Source organism: Seriola dumerili, unplaced genomic scaffold, assembly GCF_002260705.1.
Source record: "Seriola dumerili isolate Sdu_G_001 unplaced genomic scaffold, Sdu_1.0 BDQW01000193.1, whole genome shotgun sequence".
Classification (NCBI taxonomy): domain Eukaryota; kingdom Metazoa; phylum Chordata; class Actinopteri; order Carangiformes; family Carangidae; genus Seriola; species Seriola dumerili.
The window spans coordinates 1,900,322-1,927,162 of record NW_019174448.1 but is presented as its reverse complement, the minus strand read 5'-3'; the positions used below and the strand labels follow the sequence as shown (position 1 = coordinate 1,927,162).

General features: G+C 39.2%; 1 protein-coding gene across 1 annotated transcript; it reads right to left on the bottom strand.

Moving 5' to 3' along the window:
* Window positions 1-26,841, bottom strand: LOC111227979 (doublesex- and mab-3-related transcription factor 1-like). The gene is made up of 5 exons (XM_022753744.1): window positions 26,623-26,841; window positions 24,693-24,867; window positions 22,882-23,039; window positions 15,706-15,904; window positions 1-152 (listed from the first exon to the last, which is right to left on the bottom strand). The coding sequence occupies exons 1-5, from the start codon at window positions 26,839-26,841 to the stop codon at window positions 1-3; spliced, it is 903 nt and encodes a 300-aa protein (XP_022609465.1).

The following is a 26,841-nucleotide window of genomic DNA, read 5'->3' as shown; positions in this document are numbered from 1 at the left end:
TTATTTGGTGGCGGCAGAGTCGGCGATGGAGTTGGAGAAGTTGGCCGTCTCGTCGCCGGCCTCAGGCTTGACGACAGAGTTAACCAGGGAGATGATGGACCCGCAGGTCATGGTGGAGTCGTGGGCGCCGCTGATGCTGCTGGGTGAGAAAGCTGCGGGGACGAGACAGAAAACATCGTCCTGATCAGAGGTGAACAGGTTCTTTCAGGTTCTGTTTTTTTCATTCTTCACACAGCTGCTTCAACCGAGTACAATAACGTGAAAGCCTCTGAAACTGTCTGATGTGCGCTTATCCACATTTGTACAATTCATCACGTCGTGCCCCTCACTATCGAAGAGGTAGCACAGGTTGTTCTTAAAACACGAGTGAACTACACTCGTTATCGTGCCTGAACACAGTCTATGTAGAGACTGACGGACGACTGAAGCTGCTGCTGCTGCTGCTTCGCGTATGTTTTGCTTTCGGGAAGGATGCCACGATTACATTTTCTTGCCACCGATACCAGTCATCAATGAGTGAGATCGGCCGATCCACGGTCAAAACCGATCATTTTTGGCATGCATTGCAGACGCCGTGCGTTACATCAGTCTCACACACTTAGTAAAAGTTCCACACGGCCGACATGTTTTGTGTTGGTGGTCTGTCACATGCCGGCGCAGTGAACAAGGTGGGAGGAGGGACTACACTACACAGCACACAGAGTATTAACCACAGGTGACGCATTAATTCCAATCTACCGATCACATATTTTTAATGAAAATTGGCTGATAATGATCAGCAGCCGATCAATCAGGACCTCCCTAGCATTCGCTACATAGCCGGTGCAAAAATGTACAAGGACATCACAATAAACAAGCCTCCAGTCTGCTCCTGTGTGCTATCTGACATCAACAATTTCCCATGAATCAAGACTCCACTCTTTATCTGGTTGTGCTTCTGTTCTAATGCTCATACAGCCCTTCAGTCTTGTGGTGAGCACTTGAATTTGAAGACAGAAAATGCAACAACTGGTGTTGAATTTTGACACTGATAGGACAGGTTGTATCAGGCACTAGTGTGGGCACTAGCACTGGTTGCATGGACTCACCAAACACATGTCTATCAGGAAGTGAATTACAGGATCAGAAGGGAAACCTGTTCACTGAACTGATCAGGTTTTAGCAGTGATGAGTGCTGGATTTATGTATTTGTAGAATTTAGCTGCTGGAGGAGACTAGTCCTCTGTGTGAGATCAACATCCTTACCTCATCCTTATCTCCACAAACTGGGCCTTTACTAAATGTGTTTGGTTAAAACACCTCTCCTTGGATAATGTTTGGACGAAGGATAATGGTAAAGTATATTTATGCCTTTGAAAAATAGATAAACCTCAAATCTTTCACAGGTCTGGAGCTACAAATCTTTTTCCTGGATACTCCTCAAAGTCATTAATATGATAAATTCATATTGCCTGGTGTAGGTAGACAGGACAGCAGCACACATAAAATAAAAATGTCTTTGCACTGTAAGGAGAGTAAATAAAACGGAGAAGAGAAATACTATAGTGAGACAGACAAAACAGCAGAGTCGTATCATCAGAACAAATGGTCCTCTGTGTTAGTGCTGTATTCACCTGATATAAATACGACTGTAGAGTAAAATGATTCTTAGCAAAGCTCGGGATTTATAGCAAATTGAATCAGTCAGCAAAGAGGGAACAACGAGAACACTAAAGAAAAGTATTAGACCTTTTACCGTTAACACGAGAGATCAGAGCACCCACCCATTTTAACACTCGTTCTACAGCTACAGCACACACAGTAATAACACTGAGGCTGGTTAACAACAATCCACTGTGTTTGTACACTCATTCACAATACTAACGTTTCACACTCACTCTCTTTTTGTTTTGGTGTTGTGATGAGGTAATTGGTCGATTGATTATTAATGGCTTATCTTTTAATTAAGGGGAAAAGCCACTGGCTCCAGATTCTTAAGTGAGAGGATTTGACTGGTCAAAAAAAAAAGCTGAAATTTATAATCCTTTAGCATTTTTGCTTGAAAAATGATAATTATTAAAATAATTGCCACAGTTTTGCTCTGGATTGATAATTGACGATTAATTTGTTAATCTTTTATCTTGTATTTTCCAGAGAGATTTTATAGGGTATACCGTAGATAAATCTATCACTTATTTCTCAGTTAAGTGATAATAAAAATAAACATTAGAGGGGTTTTGGTATCTCATTGCTTTTTAATTTGTGTTGAGGACTGGTTATTATTTGAAAATATTCTATACTATTGCCACTACAATACCTGCATGTCAGCACTGATAGCAAAACAATACATTTTGGTACTTTACTTTGAAAAATTTAAATTTGTCACATCTTTCTAGAAAACCATTGTTTAATTTAAAAAAGAAGCAAAACTTGTGAAATGTTAAATGTTGTCTAATGTAACATATAAGCAGCCATACAAGAACATTACCTAAATAAAATAGTCTGAAATTGTGATTTTAAATCAGAAGCTATCAAAGAATAAGTAAACAAGGATATGACTGACAGACTTTTGGCAACTGACAGTTTTCAATAGTTGAACTGAAGTTCAATATTCAGCCTTTAACCTGGAAAGAAATGCGGGATCATTAGTAGAGCAGAAAACAAGTGTTGATTTATCAATAAGTCAATCAGGAGAAATTTAATCAACAATTCAACAGTTAAAGTAACTTTTTAAGCAAAAATGGAAAAAATGAACTCATGTAAATTGTAATTTTGACATATCTTTGGATCAACTTGGGCTTTGAGAAATTGTGATTTTTCACTGTTTTCTGACATTTCACAGACCAAATTATTAATTTATTAATCAAGAAAATAATCTGCATGTTAATCAATGCTAAAATCAATAATTAACTGCAGCCCTAATCATGAGAGACATGATTATTCTTAAAAGGGGAGGTGACCACTGAAAGACATGTAGAAAATAACTCATGAAATCATTTTATATGGTGAGTTATCTCACAAAATATAATGATGTAAAAACAATCTGTCATTTTTGTTCCTTGTCTGATTATCATGAACTGTCACTTTGTCAATTTGACCCAGAATAACCTCCTGATCAGAGAGTAACATTACCATAAACAAGAGCTGATGTCCAGAGTTTCCCAGACTCCTCGGACCTGATTGTCCTCATCCAGGCCTCCCTCTCTCTCTCTCTCTCTCTCTCTCTCTCTCGTCCTCAGCAGCAGTGGGAGGAGAAATGTGGAGTAATTTTTCTCCTCATTAACTTCCTGATTGGTTTCGGACTCCAATTTTTGCCCGTCTGCAGTTTGTCACCAATTCCAAACTGGCAGTTCAATCGTTAATACTAATGTTTGTGTAGCTAAGTGCACCCAGCTTTTTTTTTTTTTTTTTTTCATCCCTCAGTGATCTACTTGTACGGCAATAACAGCATGTGAGTGGGGGAGAGCAGCTGTGAATTAGCCCGTTCACTGTTAATTCTCTGCCTGTTCATCAGCAGGAAATCTATGATGTAATTAAAGGCTGAAAGCAACTGGACGTGTTAGTTTCACTGGGGATGTTAAATCACGACACACTGTGGTACACATGTTGTCTGCTGCATCCGACTGTCCTCTGCTCTCCTGCTTAATCCAGATTAATGTCTGAAACAGCAGAAAGCCTTGTTCCCTATTAGCCATCAACAACCTGCTAATCACACTGAGGCTGCAACTAATTAAACAACTGACAAATTATTTTCATTGTCCGTAACATTTTCTATTTATCGATTCATCATTTGACCTAAAAAAGTAAGAAAACTATTTAAAAAAAGGGTGAATACTGAATCACTAGAGCTTCGTCGATCAACAGAAAACAAATTGCAACTACTTTTAAAACTGATTAAAAATTTCAGTAATTTTTGAAGCAGAAATAGTGAAATGATGACAAATATTCTCTGAGTCCAGACTCTCAAATGAGATGATTCGCTGCTTTTCTATTGTGAAGTATTGTTCACTAGACAATTTTTTGACATTTTATACATCACATTCGATTAACTGAATTAATTAGCAGATAATTGAAAACTACTATAAGTCCAATCAACAATTCAAAAATAATATAAAATATGAAATTAAGAAAATCCTCACATCTGAAAAGCTGGAACCACATGATGTTTAGCAGTTTTACACGGAAAATCAATAATGGATTGCTTAATTTTTGTTTGTTTGATAAACTGATTAATTATTAGACCAATTAGTCCAATCATTTCAACCCTAAATGTCATGAGCTGACTCCATTGTAGATACGCTTCGCTTCTGTATCATCCACTTTTGTACAACTTATTTACTTCTATCGTTTACACTGTTACTCTCCACAACTGTATGCAGGCGACTTAACACTGGTTTTAGTTATTTAGTTGGTTTAGCTGGTTTCACTTGTTTAATGCGTGACAAAGGCCTATAACTGACACTAGACTGCTTGTTTAACAAGATTTGTGCTGACACTGTGCATGAATCCTCCACTTCAATAGCAGTTGTTCCAATGACACTTAAAACCATAGTTAAGCAACACTTATTTTGGGAACTTAAGCTTCAGCATACAAGTCTCACACTGTATGAAGTTCTTGAGTTACTGGTTCGAAAGTTAACAAATTTTCGCTGCAACAAAACTTTGTTCAACTTCCATCTGACACTTCAAAAAACTTGTTATTTTTTCCACATTTTATTTCAGGTATGAGTTTTTCAGCTGTGACAGCACAGTGTTGCTGATGCTAAATGTTTAAGTGGGAGCTGTACTAACAGGGCTGTGTATAAACAAATATGTTGTAACGAGGCAGACTTTACCTGCTGTAGATGCTGAAAGAGAGTTTACTCTCCTGAATGAACTTTTGCCCTTTTCCCAGTCACTCAGCACTCTATATAAGATTTCCAAACTATTAAACAGTCTTTGTGTGGAATAACAAAAGGAAGCTTTTTTAACCTCCCACTTGTCCTGTTCAGAGAGAGAGAGAGGGAGGGAGTGAATGAAGGTGCAATCATTTCTGCTGCTGCCAAAGAGGGGAACAAAAGCCCAGATGTGAGAGGAGATGGTAATTCAGTCTGATCCACCGGGGATAAGCTCTCTCTGTGGGTTTCATACTCTACACTCATCCACCGTACACAAGGGTCATAGGGGTAGATAACGCTTAAGTAAACACACACACACACACACACACACACACACACACAGGGGCACACACACACAATTCTGTGTTTAACTGTAGTGATGTTAGTGAGTTTCTCATAAGTGCCAATAAAGACATGGATATAAATTATGAAGACAATTTGCAGGAATAATAATTTCCCATTAACAGAGTAGATATTATCACCTATTAGATCACAAAATTTTATCATGTCATTGGTTTTTAAGTTGTCATGAGTATCTTAACTACTAGTCAAAAAGTTAGTAGGAAACATTCATGTCAATCCACCAAATCACCGGATCACAAAATCATTAATATTCATCCTCTTCATCCAAGAGTTAAGATATTTCACTTAAAACAAAAACGTCAACATCAGTGGCGCTAGAGGAAGAGTCAGGGAATCAAAGTCAATAGGATTCATCCTCTGAGAACCACAAATCCCTGTATTTAATTTGATGAGAATCCATGTTATAGTTGTTTAGATATTTCAGTCTTGACCATAATGGTAAGCAGCTGTTTTCACACCACATCTGTATCATGGCCTCTTGTCTGTGGAATCAGCATACTCACCTGCTGTTGAAATCTTGGGAAATAGCTGGTTAAGAATCTATTATGAAAAGTTTTCTATACAGCCAACAGGAAGCTGAGCTGTAACAGTGATCAATGTGCAGGCTTCAAGTTATCTAAACAACTTTGAATGTGTCAGTGGTGGCCAAGTTATCTAAACAACTCTGAATGTGTCAGTGGTGGCCAGGGACAGAAGCACTTAGTGGGGGCGAATATCAAGGGAACAAAAATTGAATCTTAAGAATGAAGAGTTGCCTGTGACATGACAAGGTTGGCCTGGGATTAAATGGCTCCCATTAAAATGATACGAGCTGTGTCCAAAAAAAAAAAAAAAAAAATCGTCCCTGGCCAGTTTGAAAGGGTCCCATGTGTGTCCAACTGAGGACGACCCTTGTAGAGATGGACGCTCCCCTCTCTGGAAATGATATGGGCGTCTGGCTCCTCATCATCAGCCCAGCAGCAGGACTTAATGGTCCAGAAAACGCAGTCAAAGAGCAGACAGGCAGGAAGGCAGGCTTTAAATACTGAGCACTGAACAGTGGAGGCTCATGCCACTCAGCTGATGTTCACACCGCAGACCTTCACCCTCAGTTTCAAATCACTGATCTTATCTGACTTCTTCTGGATGACTCTTAATTCAGAAAGTCTTCTATGATGTGACCAATATATAAATCAATATGAAGTCGCAATGATGCCAGAGAGATACCATAACCACTGTTTTAACACGTTTCCATTATTATATGCGCATTGACTGAGCCTGAACTAAAGTTGCAACCCTCCAAGAAATCTCCTAAAGGTTACAATCATATACTACATGGTTTTGCCTGATGCATCTTGGAGGAAACTTCATTGCCCTGTCTGTCAATGTTGGGTGTAAAACAAACAGCAAACCCCAGATTCTGAGTCTTATCTGTGGTTAGGGTTTCAGATTATCCAAAGATTGTGGTTTTGTTTAAGTCTTCAACAAGACTAAGAGTCTGCAGCCATGCTAGCAGCTCTGTGAGGCTGTGCTTTTGCATAGTGGTGCAGCTTTGAGCGAAATGCTATCATCAGCATGCTAACATGCTAATAATGGCAATGCTAAAATGCCGATGTTTAGCAGGCATAATGTTTACCATGTTCACCATCTTAATTAAGCATGCTAACATAACACAAAGTACAGCAGAGGCCAATATGGGTGTCAGTTCTGAAAGAATATGGCGATAAAAAAAAGTTTGACCTGATTTTGGCAGTGGACGAAAAGTTTAGGGAAGTTATTTAAATTCTTTCTGAGGGGGACATGAATGTTGGCACCAATTTTTATGGCAATCCATCCAATAGTTGTTGGGGCATCTCACTGAAAACCACAAATCTCAACCTCACGGTGGCTTTAGAGATAAAGTCTGAGGATTAGGGTTGATCCTCTGGGCACTATGGATGTCTGTACCAAATTCCATAGCAGTCCACTTGATAGTTGTCAAGACATGTCACCAAAAATCAACAACGTCAACCCGCCAGTGACTTTAGAGAACGTCAAAGAAATGATAATCACAACTGATATCTTAATGCTACTAAAACCAACCAAATTTTTCACTTAAGAGTTATGGCGTCTGAAATATTTCTGCTGCCACTGGTAAAGAAAATGCCACAAGTGCCTACACTGAACTATGACCACTGCTCTTACAATAAGCCTGAGCTACTGGTAATTTCAAGCCACATCAAACACCTTAATCAGAGAACTAAATAAAGAGTCAAATAATAGCTTTTGCATCATCATGAATAAAGACTATTCGTTTTATTGTGTGTGCAGTTAAATCTTCCACATATTTCTCATTCTCATCTCCCTGGTGAAGAGCTGTTGAGACAGTTGTTCAAAGGGATGCAGTCTCTTATGCAGCAATTACAGGGGGGAGGGGTTAGAAAACGCTTTAATGCTCATTATTGGTTTGCTATGGAGCTGAAGAGAGCGCAGGGCCATCGTAGGCTGACAGAAGGCATCAGTGTCGGGGTCAAAGGCTAATTAAGCAGAGAGGAACCTTTGCTCCTGCATTGTTAACCAATCTGTCCCCAGTGAAGATGACTGCCGGAGAGGCGTGACACAGCCCTCGTCCCTATGCTAAATCTCCATTTCGGCTACTGTGCCCCATCAACTCATAAAATGGCCTGTCAGTCTATCGTTGGGCTTTTTGACGCGGCCCGTCGAAAAGTTATGGATATGCAATAATGAGCTGAGGCGGCCGATCAATATTTGCGGGACTTTTCTATCATTACGTTTTAAACAAGAGATTCATTGTGAGTCGACAGGGTAAGAAAAATGCCAAAGTAAAGGACACAGGAAGAGTGAAATATATTGCTATGGAAAGGAGGACGCCTCTCGCGGGTGCTAAAGCTGCCAAATGTGTTTATCCAAGTCGTTCAGCTGTTTCAGAGAGCTGCCAAGGCAACGTCATTTGTCAATCGGCGCCGGGCTGCCACCGCTGCTCAAAACAAGGCAAGGAAAGTGACGACAGGAGCACGATTAGGTAGGAAAGCACCGTAACTAACCAAGTTTGTTTTATACAGAGATACCAAGAGAACAACAGCCACTTTATGTACGAGCAAAGACGCGAGTATGATATATCCAGTGTATAAAGAGGTCATTTATATGCAGATTACATTTAGACATATGCAGTAAACACATTTTGAAATGTTAGAATAAAACTGTAATATGAGTTTGGACAGATCCTCATTAAGGATTTTTGTCTTGTTTTGTTCATTTTTTTACGTTAATGTTGATTTACTGATTATATTAATAAAAAAATAAGCACATAACATATTGCAGTTGGATTAAATTAGTTATCTTACTTCCCATAATAGTGGGTTTTAATGTGAATAATGCATATTATTAATGTGCTAACTTAGTTTAATTAATAGAGACAGACTCACCATGTGCAATAAGTGACACATACCATCTGCAATATACCTCATATGCTGCTATTTTGTCAATTTTAGTAAATATAATATTGTATATATCATATTATTATCTATTATTTATCTTCTAAATATTTGTTATTGTCATTTTGCAGTTTTTCTTTCTTGTACTTTCAACTTTGCTGCTGTGGCACTGCCATTTTCCCCACTGTCCTTCAAGTCCAAACCAGGTCCCACTACATTTCAGTCCTGAGTAGTGTCTGCAAATTTTGACTGTAGATCCCCCAAAAAGTCAAGAAATGATGTGGTTAAGGCAACATGTACTGGCCTGAGAGACAAAACTCAGGGGAGAAAAAAGGTCCACAAACTAATCGCTGCTGCTTTTTGTTGCTGTGATGTCACAATAACAATTAAAGGCAAACTAGTTGAGCATATCTCTTCTCTTATCTGGATTATAGTGTCAGGACATTAAGAAGACTTTGTAACGTGGGTTTATTGCTATTATTATTATTATTGTTTAGAGAGACAATGTAAGATGGTGCAATCAAAAACATGCAGGTCGTAGGATATTTGAGTTTATTAGTATTCGGTACTTTACTCTGCTCATACTGAATTTACAGACACTAGACAAACGGACATTTTCACAAGACATCAGACTGAAATAACTCAGAGTACCTGTGATGATTACATACCGCTGTACAAAACAATGGTATAAGATAAAACAGAATCGTTTCATTTCAAGCCCCTAAGAGCCAAATGGTGTGAGAGTGTGTGTTTGTGTGTGTGTGAGAGAGAAATAGAGAGTGAGAGGAAGAGGACATAAACTACACAGCCCTGGCCATTTAATGTCTCCACAGCCCCAGGCCTGTGTTAATGGTGGTGTTGTACAACACATTACAAAGGTGCTTGTGCCCTGAGCAGACAATTACACTGGTATTTAGCCCATCCACAGCCCCAGAGGCTATCAGGGCACTTAGCAGCACCGCGGGGTGGGGAAGACAGTCTGACAGGCCGCACAGGACTTCTCCACTGTAACCAAGAGCCAGGAGAGACACTCAATGAGCCGCACCTTCACCGAGGCCCCTCCGGGGCCTGGCAGGCCTCAGCGGGGCCCCTCTCTCCACGGCTGGCTCTTACTTACAGACTGAATCAACATCAGGTTTCAACGTCATTCCTTTAAAGCTGCTTCTCGTCTTTTTTTAACTGGTGGTATTTACTGAGATTAATTAGAGAAAGGGTGATCTAAAGTACTAACAACCTAAACTGTGCAGAGGGGGTTGCTTCTGTTTAGTCCCATGTTTCCTGTTAATAAGAGACAACATTGGTTAACTGAACTAACAGACTTCTGCTATTTGTAAGCAATTTCCAGCAGGAACTTTTGTCAAGGATGCACAGTGAGAAAATCAAGAACGCCAATGAACAGATTTAGGTTAAAACTTGATTGAATTTGTATTTTTGGTTAGATATGATCATTGTTTCAGCAGCATTTAAGTTTAAATCTGAAGCAGATCACAACAACATGTTTAAACAAATATTAAATTAAATCTTCAACCAATTTTAACCCAGTTTAAACTCCAAAAATAATATTTAATGTGACACTTGATGTTCTAATGTGTAGTAAAGATCATTTAGACACAGTATCAATTATTAAAACGCAAACACTGCACCACAAAATAAACCAACAGTCGTCCTCCAGCCTTTGCTTTAGGGTGGTGAAACAACCAGCAGCACATGTACTGAGGTGAGTGATGTTCTCAACATGTCAGTGACCAAGGAAATGAACTCTGGCTGCTACATGACATGAAACAGCACTTCCTCTGAAAAGGTCACCTCTTGGGTTAGAAGTACCGATTAGTTTCAGGTTTAATAAATCCAAAAGAGTGAGAAGCTTTTTTTTTTTTTTTGACATCTCCAGAATGAGTGTGTGCCCCTGTGTGTGTGTTCAGGTACATACAATGTGTTTATGTGTGTGTGTGTGTGTGTGTGGGTGTGTTTGTGAGAGAGTGTGTGGGAGTGAAGTTTGAAGTAATCTGATCTAAAAGCAGGTAAAGCCCATTTTTACACACGAAACAAAGAAACTTACTGACGCCAATCTCTCTATCGTTTTTTGTTTTTTGTTTTTCAGTGGAAGTTGAGAACCTGAAACGACAGACTTTATACGCAGTAACTCACTTTGGTGTACAGTACAGTATGGATTGAAGCGAGAAAAATCAATAGAATATCATCTAGAAAGATAGTAATGGATTTCTAACTTAATGGGCTCACACAGGTCTATCGATTAGCAGGATTAACATCTGCAATACCTCAACAATCTGATTTGCATTTAAATTACTGTACGCTCTGTGCTGACACCAATATAACAAAAACAGACAAATGTATAGCCGGTCGCAGCGGCTCTCAATTAAGGTCTGACTTTAGTATAAATCTTCCTTTTCAAAAAAAAAAAAAAAGAAGAAAAGCAAGAAGTATATGAAAGGAAAGTTGCTGTCCCAACAGCTTGCAAACTTTGAGCAGTTTTAAATTTTGAAAAAGTCTCGACAAGGACAAAAAAGAAGGAACATAAACACGAAGGGACTCGGCTTGAAGCTGTCTCCTGTAAGACTGAAACAGCCATAACTCTTTTGGGGCAGCTCATCTGAGCCTCCCCGCTTAGATCCTGGTGAGGAAGCAGGGCGGGTGGAGAAACAGTGTGAGTGTTGAGTGCAGTGAGATGTTGGGAGGGCAGCGAGGTGGGGTGGGAGTTTGATGGACTGCGCTGTCACCTCCCGCTCGGCGATTTACGGCGGCGGGGCTGCTGACGAGCGCGGGGCAGTAAACAGGCCGGCCGGGGGCGTATTTCACAGAGAGCTGGCTTTTATGAAGAACACCAGGACGGCTCTACCCACAGCTCCGCCCGGCCCGCCGTGACGGATGGAGAAAGACGCATGACAAGCTTCATCATTGTTTGTAAATCTTAACTGTTCCCGCTCACTAACTCCAGAAGGCAATTTTGCGGAGACAGCGGGGCTCTGCAGAGGGGGAGGGCGGAGAGGGGGGAGGAGGAGAGGAGGGAGGGGAAAGGACAGCGTGGCACTCCTGAAGGTTATTTGGATCTCTGTATTTGGCCAACTGATTAGCCCTATCCTAGGAGGGAGATAAATCTGACAGGGCGGTGTTTGGCAGCCAGGTAGAAGGGGAGGGCAGGTAGGCTCAGAGCTCACAGATATCCCCTCCTCCTGGACTGAGCCGAGGGAACACAACATGTTCGGTCAAAGCGAAACAATTTAAGGCTTAAAAGGAGACGTGGCTGGATTTTGATGCACTGAAGCAAATGGCAAAGTAAATCCACAACTAGGACAAATCCTGTGTATTACCTTACCGTCCTTACATAAGCTGTTTTGGTGATGTGGGGCATGGGCCTGCAACTTTTCTATTATCAATGAATCTGTGAAGAACTGATAATCAATTGTTTAAGTAATATAATTCCAGTTTCTCAAACTTGAATACTTGCAGGTTTTCTCATGTTCAGTGATAGTAAACGTTTAGTCAGACAGAATGATTTCAAGACATCGCCGCGTGCAATGGGAACTTTTGACCGATATTTATTAGTTCCTCACATCTTATAAACTAAATGATAATTCTGAGTACGGCTGAGTGTGTAACCTCCTTTAAGACATACTTTTATCTGAGACCTTTTCCTGGTTTTACTTTCACTTGAATTGTTTTATTTCTCTTAAAATTACTTAAAAGTTTGATTGTTTGTTTTTCTTCTCTTTGAAATCTATTGATTTTATTGATGCTATTATTTCTGCACTGTGTAATGTAGTGTAGAAAAGTGCTCTATAAATAAAGATTATTATTATTATTATCATTATTACTCGAGGAGATAATCAGTTGATTCATTGATAATGAAAATGACCATTAGTTGTGAAGGTATTTCACATGTGAGGAGCTACAACCAGAGAATGTTTGGTAATTTTGCATGAAAGCAAAAAGTTTTCTGCTGCTTCACTATTCAATTAAACACTAAACTAATTATTTCAGCCCCAATTGGAAATAAGAGCAGCTCATTGTGAAATACAGTCATTCAGAACCAAACTCAAACACACAATTGTCCCCTACAGGCAGAGAGCTAGACTCAACTGTTTCACACGTGACATCTTAGACGCAGAGGTTCTTACTCTTCTCTAGTAACAGGGTTATTAGCTGTTTAGAAATGACACTCACCCACACACTGGGTTTGGCAGTGGTTGTGCCAAATGTTTAGACTGGCTCTTTGACAAAAAAAAAAAAAAAATTATCAAAATTGTAATATGGCGGAGTAAAAATGGGTCACAACAGGCCATAAATGAAGCATTGTGGTGCTACAGAGATGCCCCTGCCTACAGATCATATTGTCCAGTTGTAAAGGAACATGTTTGTTTGGAACAAGCCCCAACAAAAATCTTTTTTCCAGTGAAAAGGAAATGCAAAAATGACCACTCCTACTGAATCTGTGACTCATAAGGCAATATCTGCCAAAATAATCACAATATGATTTTCTTTTGCATGTTGTTCAGCCTTATTTTACTTCCCCACAGAGGCTTCAGATCAACCTATCATCAGCTTTGATAATGGAAACAACAGCAGCTAAAAACAGATTCCCAAAGACAAGAATTCCACCTTGTTTTCAAAGACGGTTTTCGAAGACAGTAACTTCAACAGTCAGTCTATATGGGAAAAGTCCTGGACACCGCTTCTGCAGTATCTTAAGGCAAAATGACTGTGGCCTGACTTAAGGCTTTCTGATACCTGTTTATCATTTATTATTTTTTCATTGAAATTTATACTTGTCACTCTTTGATTGAATATAAAAAAAATATGCCACCTGTGACGAGATGTTGCACATGGATATTTCTTCACTGTGAGGGACGAATCACAAGACAAAAAAAAGTTGAAAACCTCTGATTTAGGGGGGTTTGTTTCTCTGCTGCAGGAGTTTGTGTCACCACCAAATGCCAGACCACCCGCTGAGAGCGTTGTGTTCCTGTAATGGAGCATGGCAGTTCACGGGAGGAGGCTGACATGGGACCCTCACAGGAAAAGGACAGGTGAAAGTCATAAACAAATACAGGTACAAGGGGAGATGCGGGGGTCTTTAGGTTTGCGATGCTGGTGGTGTCGGCAGTCTATTTCACTAAAAGAAGGATGTTGATGTTGTACAAAGGACACTCTTCCCCTATGTCCTCTCTAAATGAGTTATAATATACAATACGATTTTGTTATGGAAAACCAAACACTTCATCTTTTAATTCCTGAAAGAAAATGACGTCTTTGTTCTAGTCGCAGGTGTAAAACAAAAACTGAGCTGGCTGGTGCTGGAAGATAACGGACCAAAACTAGTATTAAATACTTTTTGATCTTGTTTTTTGCTAAGTTGATTATATTTTCGTGCAGCATAAGATAACTGCAAATTAGCTGCACAAAACCTCTTTTCCAAACAGCACTGAGAACAAAAGGAGACTTGTAATAACTAACAGGATCTGCCTTGTGTCAATCACAACCACAACCAGGTAGAGAGCTGGTTCATAAATGAAATGTAAAGCTTGATTTTATAGTTACCACTTCAAAAAGCTGAGTGGTATCTCTGCACACCTGAATGTGTGACAGGTGCATCGGAGGGCAGCACACCTTGAGTAAAGGTGAAGAAACTGCTGCATCACATGGTGCTGGTATCTTCAGCATTTCAGGTATATGAACACGCCTACAGATACATAGATACTCTGAAAATTAGCCGACTACAGGACTACAATAATCAGGTCTAGTATTCTTAAAAACAGAAAGTGCCAATAGTCATTATAAACTGGAATCTTAAAATTTCATCTTACATAAGTAAACACAGTCAAAATAATGGCTCCAGACTGAACTGGGGCTTGAAATTGTTGCAGAAAGAACAGGACAGTTTGTGTGAGCAGTGATTTCCACCGAGGCTGCACAGACAAAGAAAAGAGCGACGCCTACAGACTTTTTAAACTTAATCTCCCTCACACTGTTTGACCTGCTGCAGATCTGGGGCCTGTTTCAGTTGTATTTGCAACATGCAAACTGTGATTTGTACGATTCGATATTTTTTTTTTCCCCACACAAAATGCCTTACAGTACTTGCAACACATACATGTGCAAGATTCCTCTGGAATTAGCAATTTTATCTGCAGTTTGTGAGTGACAATCCTTTGTGAAACAGTAAGCCATCGCTGGTGATTTGTGCTTACAAAACACTGTCTCACATAACTGCAATTTAAAACTTATTTATCCTTCCTGATGTGCACTAAAACGTGGAAAAGAAGGTTTAAACTGCAAGTAATGTTCAGTTTGAACAGGCATGCCAGTTAGCCCAGTATCCTCCTACTGGATCTTCCCTCTTATCTCTCTCTCATCGTGCACTTACATGCGTTCTTTGCAAAGTTCCACAAATACTTTCCTGAAAACATTACGCAATTCACACAATCTGATTTACCCACATTCACAGATTCTGAGGAAGGCAAAAATCCAGGCAACCACAGTCAGCAGCCACGCTCAGCTGAGATCACTATCTGAGATCGGTGGCGTGGAGTGCCAGAAATCTACTGCTGCATGGTCAGAGATCAGATGTAATTCATCCTTAAACGCAGCAAAAAGAAACACAGCTGCACTGTCACGTCTTTGGCAGTTTTGTGGTTGTTTCAAAATTGATTACTTTAATTATAGCCGATAGATGTTTGTTTTTTTAATTTCCACTGAATGTAAATGACAAACAGTTAAGGCTGAGTGGGTGAGCATCATTTGGAATCATGAATTTAACTCAGGCCGATAAACACAGGTGTGTATTTTAGGTGAAGTACAAAGTAAAAGTCTAGTAAAAGGTAAAAAAGCTTCACTTCCGACTAATTTCATCTTCTAGATTTTATGGCACTCTTGACTTGAGTGCAATCCTCCCTTGAATGTACTTAACCACAATGTTGATAAAGTCTGGGTAAAACTTTATGGGGCCTGAGAGGTGTGTGTGTGTGTGTGTGTGTGTGTGTGTGTGTGTGTGTGTGTGTGTGTGTGTCTGTGTCTGTGTCTGTGTCTGTGTCTGTGTCTGTGTGTGTGTCACTCACAGGCTGCCATGGTTTCAGAGCAATTGTTGTTGTTGTTGTTGTTGTTGTTGTAACTGTTGTCCTCCAGGCTGAAGAGGGGCGGCACACAGGTGGAGGAGCCCAGGCCCTGAGTCAGGTAGGTGGCTGCTGGGTAGTAGGAATGCATGCGGTACGGAGAGGACATGTTGTGGCCGGACAGGCGGCCATCACCATGTGGCATCTGCTTCATATAACAAAAGACAAACAGGCCATTTCACAAACAAAGTAATATTAATACAATATTCTGTATTTCAAGACCTTCTTAAAACCACCAAAGACTCCATTCCTATTAGGTTTTGATTAATCTACTCGGGTGTTTTAATAATGAAAGCACACTAATGATTATGTTCATTATCAAGTCTGATGATTATTTTTCTATTTCTTGTTTTGTCTGACCAATAGCTGAAAATATTAAATGTAATATCACATATGAAGCCGCAAATCCAATTTCAGAAACTGGATGTAGAGACTGTTTGGCATTTTTGCATGAAAAATTACTTTAATCAATCAGTTACAAAAATAATTGCCAATCAGTTTTCTGTCTTTCATTCAGTCTGTCGTGCCAAAATCCCTCAGTTTGCTTCAAATACTGTGGGAAAGTTCTGCTGTGTTTAATCATGTGATGGTGAGGTAATGCTTGTGATCACAAGAAGCCACAAAAACAATCACAGCAGAGGAAAGTATGAGAAAAGACGCTGGCATCAATTTTTCAAATTAAAAACCGGCTGTTTGTACAATGTCCTTCTTCACTGTCTACGGTGTTTACACTGTCTCTGCTTCAAAGTGGACAGCTGAGCAAAATGAGTGACGAATGCTGGAGCAAAAAAGACTAACAGATCTTGCCTATGAGCCTTCTCCTACGTCGGCCATTCGTTGCCTAGAAGCTACATTTTAATCTCTGCGGGAACACACTCAATCATCAGCAAGATAATACAAGTTATAACTCCTGACTTCATCTGTTACTATGTCCTTGAAGCCTTTTTTTTTTCCATTTCCAAATCATGATGTAATTTTACAAACATTCATATTTTCGACGAATATAAAAATATCAAATGACTTCTACTTTCTACGTTTGATATTTTCAAACACAATAAAAACAGCATCGCTCTGTGACCCCTCTCACGAACGATTCAGTCGTCAGATATTCACAGGCTACACCTTAACCACCTAAACTGACAAGAAGAAATACAGACATAAAATAATATGTGACAGAAAATTAGTGGTGTTTGATTTCACAGGTCCCTGACTTGTTCTAAAAACAGGCTGCAACACAGCGCTGCCTTTCTACAGTCCACTGAAAACTTTAAAATGAGCTGTCTACTCAGCAGCAGTGCCGCCTCACGGAGGGTTTTCAATTTCACTTTTATGGAATTTGATTTCTGTCAGCCTGTAATATGTCACCCGTATTGTCCACACCATCAATTCTCCGACAGCTTTATAAACTGTTATTTAAGCTACACTCAGCTCTTGTATTAGGCTGTGAAAAATACAATAGAGATTGGACTGGAGTCTTGAAAGTGCACTAAGCTTACGCTTTTGCAGGACACATACAGCGCCAAACAAAAGTGTCTTAGTAAAAGTTGCTCACAAAAAGAAAAACAAGTTTCATCATGCTTACAGATCCACACAGACTAACTTACCTAAACTGTCAATGAGATGCCATATAAATAGTTATGGAATTATAAACCTTTCTCTATGTATACTGGTGGGGTGACTTCATTCAGTCAGTACAAGAACATTTTCAGTCTGAGTTATCTAACCAGTCACATGATGACAGACGTACTTTCAGTGTAAACTAGTTGTGTTCTGTGAAAATTAGAGTCAAGGTTCAAGGTCTAAGGAAATCTTTATCATCGCCGAGGGGCAATTATCACAGCTAGCAATAAATAAATACAGTAAATACAATAATCACACGCACCAACCTACAATCAAACAATTTACATAAAAGACAAAGACTTACATAAGACTGACATCTGCTGCTGAGATTAGTTGAGCAGGCCTTTTGCATTCAGTACAGGATGATTCATTCAGTGTGTAATTTTGAATTTTCATGTCAAATAATATCCCAAATGTTTCTTTTGTTCTAGTACCAGTTTTCTTGTTTTCCTGGACAGACTCACTTCCAGGCAGGAGATGGATTTACCAATCCCCTTGCCTGATACTCAAGTCTGCAAAACGTATTATTGGGATCTAGAATGTGTGTGTGTCAACTGTAACACCTAACCCCATAGTAATGTTTAGTTTTTAAGGTTAGACTGTGAGTGAGACTCAGAGACTGTGGGATTTAGCTTCACAATAACGTTGGTTGTTGTGCGCAAAGTTTTGTTGACATATTGCTTCTTGTTTTCTTTCACATTACTTTTTGACCACATGAACGGCCTACGAGCCGCTGTCTAGTGGTTTTCAAAATAAATGAAAAGGAAATTCAATCTCGTGTTTCTCCCACTGTACCAAAATCATACTGAACAGTGACCCCACAACCAAGCTGAACCATAACTTTTGTGAACACTCAGTATCAACAGAGTTAGCATTTAAGTGTGTGTAGTGTAATTTATGCTCCTCCCTACAGTCCCTACCCTCTTTCTAGACTCATTTCATCAAGGCAGAAACATCATATCTGACAGCACATCAGCAGCTTTGAGATAAATCCCAAGAGGCTTTCTATTCTACACAAGAAACACATTGGCTGTCAGAAACATAAATGACCTAAAAATAAAAAAAAAATGACATGTCCAGAGGTGATGGACATAGCAGGTTGTGGACAGAAAGTCATTACTGACAGCAGTGACATAATTTAAAGGAGGAATAACACTACAGGAGCTTTTTTTTTTGCTGTAATTGAAAAATTTAAAATCTGAAAACACAGGCAGGTAATATTTTTTCTTTGCCACACATCTACGCATCAGCTCCCTGGCTAACTTGGCTGACTCCTGGGGGGGTCTTCCTTACCTCCCTGAGAGGGCCTGTCTCCTTATCTGGCACCATCTCCTGTCTGGAAGCTCTACACCACCCTTATATTATCACCATGCACCTGCATGACAGCCAAGCACCACTGAGCGCACAGGAGAGGAGGAGGTAGATGACCTTACACTGATAAACACCACTGTGTTTCCTTGTGGGCTCTGATTTAGCAGTGAGAAGACGTACAGATCACTATATTAGATTAGCTTGATGAATTAAAGGAAATTAGTATTTTACAGCACCTTTTTGCAGATGATTTCAATGATGCTGACTGAGGAAAATAAACTACTTGATTAAATCCTATGTACTTACTGCAAAACGTCAACTAGGAAGGAAACTGCTATAGTAATAAATTAGATTTTGCCAGAAGGAGTGTGTGTGTCTAAGATGTAACTTAGCAGTAAAATACAAAGATAGAACTGATAACAACAATTTTTAGATAAATAAATGTACATTATGACACAATTGAAGACTGTAACAACTCAACTTGTAAGAAATATCTGCACACCACTGGCATGACACCAGCATGGGGCTCTTCTTGATATATACATTTAAATAATAACATTTTTAAAAAGATTTAAAATACCCTTCCACCAGATGTTGTGATGTTACGATGGAGAAAAGAGCAACACCTTCAGAAACTAACTAAATGAATGAAAGTCCATGACAAGAGACGTCACAGCCCAACACTGTCTGACTGACAAGTGCTTTCTGGGTAGTGCAGAAAAAAGCACAGTGATAAGCGCTTTGCAGTAAATATAGAGACAAAATCAAAATTGAGAAACTCAAGGATAATCACTTCAGTTGGGGATGTTAAAACTGGAGTATAGCACATTAAACCGTGGAGGTTTAGGACAGGTAAAGGAGACAGAGGAGACAAAAGAGAAAAGCTCGGTGATAACAAACCATGATTAACTACTGCTTTGATTTCTAAAAAAATGATCCCATCACTTTTAGTCATTATGACAATGAATCTCTAGTTACTAAATTGTGCATCTGTGTATTTGAGACTCATCTTCAAATAATCAGCTTGCTTCATGCAGATAAATAAAAAGTGGTCCCTGAATTTGAATAACCGTAGCACGTAGCCCTCTCAACCTGACAACTTCACTGAGAATATCATAAATCACAAAGGAGGATGGCTAAATTATGCTAAAGAGTGCTAACTGATTAGCATTAATGTGCTCACTTTCTCCCTCGAGCGCTCAGGCATGGCGGTTTTTTTTTTCCTGAGCCGACAGACAATACCATTAACCTTTGCAATTCAGGCTCTGCTGTGCGCTGGCAGGTTAGCGGAGGCAGTGACCCCAAAACTAGATGTTGCTATTGGGGGAATCGAGGTGGGGGGTGGAGGTGGGGTGGGGGAGGTGGGGGGGGTGGACAAACGTTCTTCATAAAAAAACAAACCACCTCCTCAGAGAACACCGAAGAGTTATAGATCTAATTTGTTTCACGCACAAGCTCATCTCATTTGACACAATAGAGATACATTTGAGCATAAATCAGTGTGAATATACAGATAGGTGAATGAAGGACCGTGTGTGTGTGTGTATGTGTGTGTGTGTGTGTGTGTGTGTGTGTGTGTGTGTGTGTGTGTGTGTGTGTGTGTGTTGGTGGGATGTTCAGAACTATCTCCCCCATGTGTCCTACGTTATACTGTAAGTGTCGACATTAAAGCAGATGCTCTCATCCATCTCTGAGGAAAACAAAGAAATAAAACTTTGTATAAATCACAACCAGATGCAAAGAAAATTAACTTCACACAGGTACCAGGAGCACCTGCGCTGTGTTACATCACTGTCATATATACGTTTGTATGTATGTATATAGTATGCGTATATGTATGTATATAGAGAGAAAGAATTTGCTTCTATTCAGGGTTTCAGGGCAAAGATCAGGGGCAAAATCAGGGAATAAGCTGAAACGAGAAACCAATTAATATATTTGTCAATTAACAAAACATTAATATTTATTTTTATATATATTATACTTCAGTTTCTCAAATGTGCTGATTTATTTTGCTGATTTTCTTTTACATTTTAAGATTACTTTGGATTGTGGGTTCAATTTTTTACTTTTTCATACTAAATTAATTAACAAAAATAATAGTTTAACCCGATAACAATTGTTACTCACAACCCTAAATGTGTTCAGATCATGTTTTTGTGCACTTTCACTTTGACAGAGACAGTCAGGAAACATGGAGAAAGTGAGAGGTTTGACATGCAACAAAGGTGGAGCCAAACCAGTAATGTTACAGTCACATTCAGGGTATATGCACTTAGGCACCACTGGTTTCACTGGTGAGAGTTAACTGGTATGCAACGTGAACCAGAAGTATTTGGCTCAACTGTGTGACACCTGTCAACCAATCTGAATACACTACAGCAGTTTGATATACAGTCAAAATGAAACCAAAACGTCCAGGTTCTGTTCAAGAAGCAACAGAACCTCATTTAAAATACCACTGACACTAACAACTAAAAACCACTAATACACAAAACTAACAGAGCCTCTCTCAACACTATGTCATGTGGTTCGATTCATGTGTTTAGATGAGGACTTTCTTTTTAATATAGCAGAAAGATTACAAGTTTAAAATAGTTGAGAGGGTTGGAGAATTTTATGAATATGGACAAAGCCGTGTTGTACCGTGTTGTTTTTTTTTCTGTGCTCAATACGAAATCATCCCAAGGTCTTCAGTTTCTAAAAGCAACAGCTGTAGTGGATACTGATTTCACACCCCAAAAACACAGTCCTTTTATCTTTTTTTTCCAGAAAGACAGATGAGAGATGCAAGAGATGCGGACTGGGAGACTGCACTGAGCTACAGAAGCCAGAGGAACAGAGGCTGGCCCGAACGTGACATTATGACTTTGGCTCTCTACATACACAACCAGGTACGACAGCAACCTTGTACTGCATGAATGTGAAAGTCGTTGCGGAGCCAGGTGGCATTGTGTCCATTCAATTTTCCCTCCCTGAAATGTACAACACAGGATCGAAATTTGCTTTTATAGCTTCACAGGAAAATGTTTTCTTTCTTTAGATCTCAACTCAAATGTTACCTCAGTAGTTTCAGCTTGCTTGCTCTCATCATTAGACACAATCGGTTTTGATGTGATATCCACACAGTTCAGTTCATGTCTGACTGACATGCGTTTCATACTATTTTGACAGTTGTGTGATAAGAAAATGAACCTTTTTCATGTTGAGGTGACTCGTAGCTAAGCAGCTTATCTCCTCTTTCTGTGGCATGAAGCAGCTTTCCTCTCCCAACATGCACACACACACACACACACACACACACACAAACGCACACGATCACACACAAATTAATCTATTTTAACGTATAGCAGCGAGACTTTCAGCTCTATTCTGTAACTCTCGATGACTAATGACTCGTGTGACTGGTCACCAGCTGAATCCTAAATCTTTCAGTCGGTCTAACCACTACAATCTGAGCCATGACAGATGATCTCATACAAAAGTTACTCATTTTTCTTTTAAATGCTGCTATTTTACAGTGCTGGCTGATAAGTTATCAAGTATTTACCGAGCATATTACTTTTACTATGATGGGAGGAACTTTTCTGACTTCACCAATGGAAAAACTGGATGAAAAAGTTGCAAAAAAAGCTTCATTTGCTTTCTGTACATTTAAAGAAAATGCTTGGTAATGATTTCGTAAAGTAATTTTTCTTTTAATGTAACAAATCCTGGACTGATTTTTTATTTACTGTCTCATAATGCTCTAAATGCTGCTTCAGGGGCTCTTCCACCATGACAACAATAATGTTATGCTAAATTGTGTCTTGAAATTTAAATGTAAATGTGAATTACATTAAATATAAGCATATTAAATACAAAAATATCAATATAATTTACCAACCTTGAAACCCGCACAACAGGTGAACCCTATTTACAGTCATTTTGGACATAACAGAGGAGAATATAAATAAGATTATGAATTGCAATGTAGCTTGAAGCATGAACACACCCCATCTTCCCCTGAGGCAAGCCAAGGTAAACACACATTGCAGGTAACCACTGAGCAAGACCAGTATCAACGATTTCCATAAGATACCATCACGAAGGTTAACACCGCTGTAGAATACCTACCATAACCTTATAAAAGGGCTTTTCAATACAAGTGAAGTGCTACTGGTTAACAGCAGGGTGGTTATTGTTAGTCACCTGGTATTGCTGGTAGTTGTAGAGGTTGCTGTAGTAGGCGGGGTAACGTGGAGGCTGGTAGAAATTATAATAGGAGGTTTCCATCAGCAGGTCGGACGCTCCCTCGGTGTGAGCCCTGGCAGCGGCTGACGGGCTGGAGGAGGATGCCGAGCGACTCCCTGGACCACAACACACAGAGAGGACACAACAAATAAGACAAAGATCAGTCCACAGGATGAATGATGATGTTTGTGGCTGTGTGATCGTTACTGCATTTGAAATATGAAGATTAGGATATATTGTGCACTAGTTTTTGTTTTGTTACAACTTATATGATGCAAAGCTGTAAATGTAAGCATGTTTTCAGATCCATGCATCCAGCAGCAGATGATCTTACACACTAATTTATTCCAGCTACAGACGTTAACTAGACATATTAATTGAACTTTACAAGATTTTTCTAGTCATGCCACCCCTACCTCAAACTACTATCAACAGCACCATCTGCAGGTGACATCTGTACCTACCACAACACACCATCTTAATACAGAAATGTGTTTTGCCCCCATCAGGACAAATAAGACTGTAAAATCATCATTACTCATTATCTGTTGTACTTTCCTTATCAGCAAGGCCACATTCTTCTCAGGCAGACCCTGATCTTTTGGCCTTACACAATGAAGACACTGTGCACCACTGAACCCAAAGATAATGACATTCGTTGTCCCCTGTTCTAATTCTTTTCATCAGTGAATCACGGAGTGCTCAACTCCTTTTTTTCCACAGTGTTTTTTTCTCTGTTGCCAAGCCAGGGACCCAAAGTTCAGTGTTTCACACAGACAAAGCCGAGTCAGAGCAGGACACGAGCAGCCTTGACCAGTCATATTACACCTCCTGGAAAGTGCTATCAGGCCGAGAGGGAACACGGTATCTCTGTCTGCCTCCACACGACAAGAAAGAAAGGAAGGATGCCTCTTCATGCTGCTGTCATCAAATCAAATTTCATTTTCATGTAGTTTCCCATGACAATGTTTCTTATTGACGGTGCCTATAAAAGCATTCTTGTCCTGTGGACTGTTTTACACAAACAGAAAATGACTCATTAATGTCATAGTAATTCAGTTTAAGAATGAATATAACACAGAAAATAATTGATTGAACAGAATATGGCTTTGCTGCCTGTTGAACTGCTTCTTTTCTTTTCTTTTCTTTTGCAATTTCAGTAAACAGTCATTGAAATTTTCTAAAATCCAAATGATGAAAACAATCTTCTGAATTTTGAAAGTTGTTGTTGTTTACTGAGAAGTCAATTTGATAGACTTTGCATAATTTGAGAGAATTAGAGGAGTATCCAGAAGCAGGTCAGCTGCTGACCGGATTGAAAATTACCAGACCACATTCTGTAAAAGTGGTAAAAGTTTCCCACATTTCAAATTAAGTCTACAATTGCCTGTTTATCAAAACAGACCCTAAAACCAAGGCCTTTACATAAAATCTGACTTAGGAACTGATTGTGAATGTATATGTTATGTACTGATTTCACTTTTCCATGCAGTACCACCCCTCATCCCCACTGAGTTAGTTAATATATACACTGCTTTTCTTCATTTCAGCCTTCCACACTTGTGTTTTTCCATGTTTTTCCCATGTGAATGTTCAGTGGCAGATGCTGACTGTTGTGTGTTTGCATTCATGTGCATACCCACAACTACCCACTACTACTTTATTTAGTAATATTTTGGATGTTACCACATATTTTCTCGTTACTTTCCAGAGCTGATGTTTGGACACAGTGACTTCAGTGTGTGGTGGAACAGCTGGCAATGCCTCACCTGTGACAGCAACAGCAGAAGTGGAGATGCTGGTGGGTGTCAGGGATCGTCCCTCCACAGAGAACAGGCAGTCCGCTCCAGCTTCATTCTTCACTAGCACCTCAGGGACCGACAGAGTCATCGGACTACAAATCCCAAGCTCCTCCTCCTGAGCCTGCTGCCTCCTCAAGGCGACCTGGAAGGGAGGAAAAGAAAGGCCTGATAAGGGATTGTTTGGCATAAAACAAACAGTTTCTTGAGGGTCAACTGACTTTAAAGAACAGACTCAGTATCTGCTTGCTACAAAATAATAACTTGATGCAATGAGAAAATGATTACAATTGTACAAAGATAAATCATTGGTATAACATAAGAAAACTATGTAAATATTTACTGTAGACTTATGAATAAGTTGCCTTGACCACTACACTGATTTCATGCATTTTTTTCGATTTGACTGCTGGATTGCTGACTGTAACTTTTCAAAATAAATGACGAATGATTAATGTCGTTATCGATTAAATTACTTAAACAGTGATTATAATTGATTATTTATCTGTCGATTGACAGTTCTATTATTGTTGTCTTGTGACTAGCTAAAGTTGTGTTTTGCCCCTGTGTGTTATGATTATTTACATTGTTTATTATTATCTTACAATACAAAGCAGTGTCTGTATTAAATGGACAGGACTGACGCCACATTTATATCATGTTATTGCTATGTCTATGTCTACCATTACAACACTGTAAAAGAAAATCAATTCATTATATTATATTATGGTGCTGTCATTTTATATACATGGTGTTTTTATCTATTTTATATCATTGTAAATTGTATCTCATGGGGTTCGAAGCAATTTGAATAAGTACCACTGGGCTTTGGGAAATTCTGATGAGCGATGAGCATTTTTCTGACATTTTCTAGACCAATTCATATGGATAACTTGGCAGATTAAAAGATAATGGAAATACATAACATAATATAGTCATATCTTTGTTTTAGTTTTATTATGAGTATTCTAGATTTGTAATTATTTGTTTGTTTTGTGATTGATTTGACTATCTATCTATCTATCTATCTATCATTGTGTTTGCTTCATGCCGTAGTTTTAAAATGTATAGTTTAGAGCTGCAAGGATTAGTTGATTAATCAATTAGTCTATCATCAGGAAATCTATTTTACATAATGTTTAACAGTTGATTTAGCTTTTCTTTTTTTATTCTAGCAAAAATTACAAATATTTTATGGTGCCTGCTTCTCAAATCTGAACATTTGAATCATTACTTTATTGCACATTAGATTAGTTTTGGACTTCAGCATTTAAAGATGTTACATTTTATGATGCATTTTATGAACAAAAACTATTCGCTGATTCATCTAGAAAATAACCCACGGATCAATCAATAGTGAAAGTAACGTTTAATGTAGTTGCAGCTTTTGTGTTAATCTCAAAACTGAAAGCAGTGAGCGTATCTAAAATTACTGTTTTACAAACCACACACGTTACTTCAAGCTACAAAGTGCAAAGTTACAAAGTAAATGACTATAAAATATGAAAAAGTAGCTGTTTTATATACTGTAGCCTAATTGTTTATTAATTTCTATTATCAAACTGTATTTTGAGTGCAACAGGTTTAACAAAACACACTTAAAACACATATTAATTGTATACAAATTCAAGCTAGCTGTGTGTAAACTAAGCTACAGCTAGGTTGACTTTTTCAGTTGTTCTGCCTTTAGTACACAAATGAAAATGAGGGAAAACATTTAGAGTAAACTTGTCCACAGCGTTTAAAAAGAGTATAAATATGAATCAAAATTATTTATCCAAACAGTTACGTGTTGTATTTCATGTTTCACGCAGCAGAAACAGTTTAAGTTTTGGTGAAAAGTTTGGTGTTTACAGGCTCAGCTCAAGCTAGCCGCGCTAACAGGTAAAATAACGGTTACCTGGGCCGCCATGACTCTCTGCCTCTCGGCTATCAGTTTACACTTGGGACACTGGCAGTCCTTCCAGTTGCAGAAGCGCTTGTGTCCCTTCAGGGGAGACACGTAGCCGTGGTTCCTACAGCGGGAGCACTTGGGCATCCTTGGGGGTTTCTGGCCTTTGGATGGGGAGAGAGGTGCGGTGGACTCCGGCACCTGCTTGCTCTGCTTGTCCTTGCTCAT

Excerpts from the sequence above, each read along its gene's own strand:
- LOC111227979 (XM_022753744.1), bottom strand. The coding sequence starts at position 26,841 with ATGAGCAAGGACAAGCAGAGCAAGCAGGTGCCGGAGTCCACCGCACCT. Across the intron at positions 23,040-24,692 it reads TTCTGCTGTTGCTGTCACAG|GGAGTCGCTCGGCATCCTCC; the intron begins GTGAGGCATTGC and ends GTTGTGGTCCAG. Across the intron at positions 15,905-22,881 it reads ACAACTACCAGCAATACCAG|ATGCCACATGGTGATGGCCG; the intron begins GTGACTAACAAT and ends TATATGAAGCAG.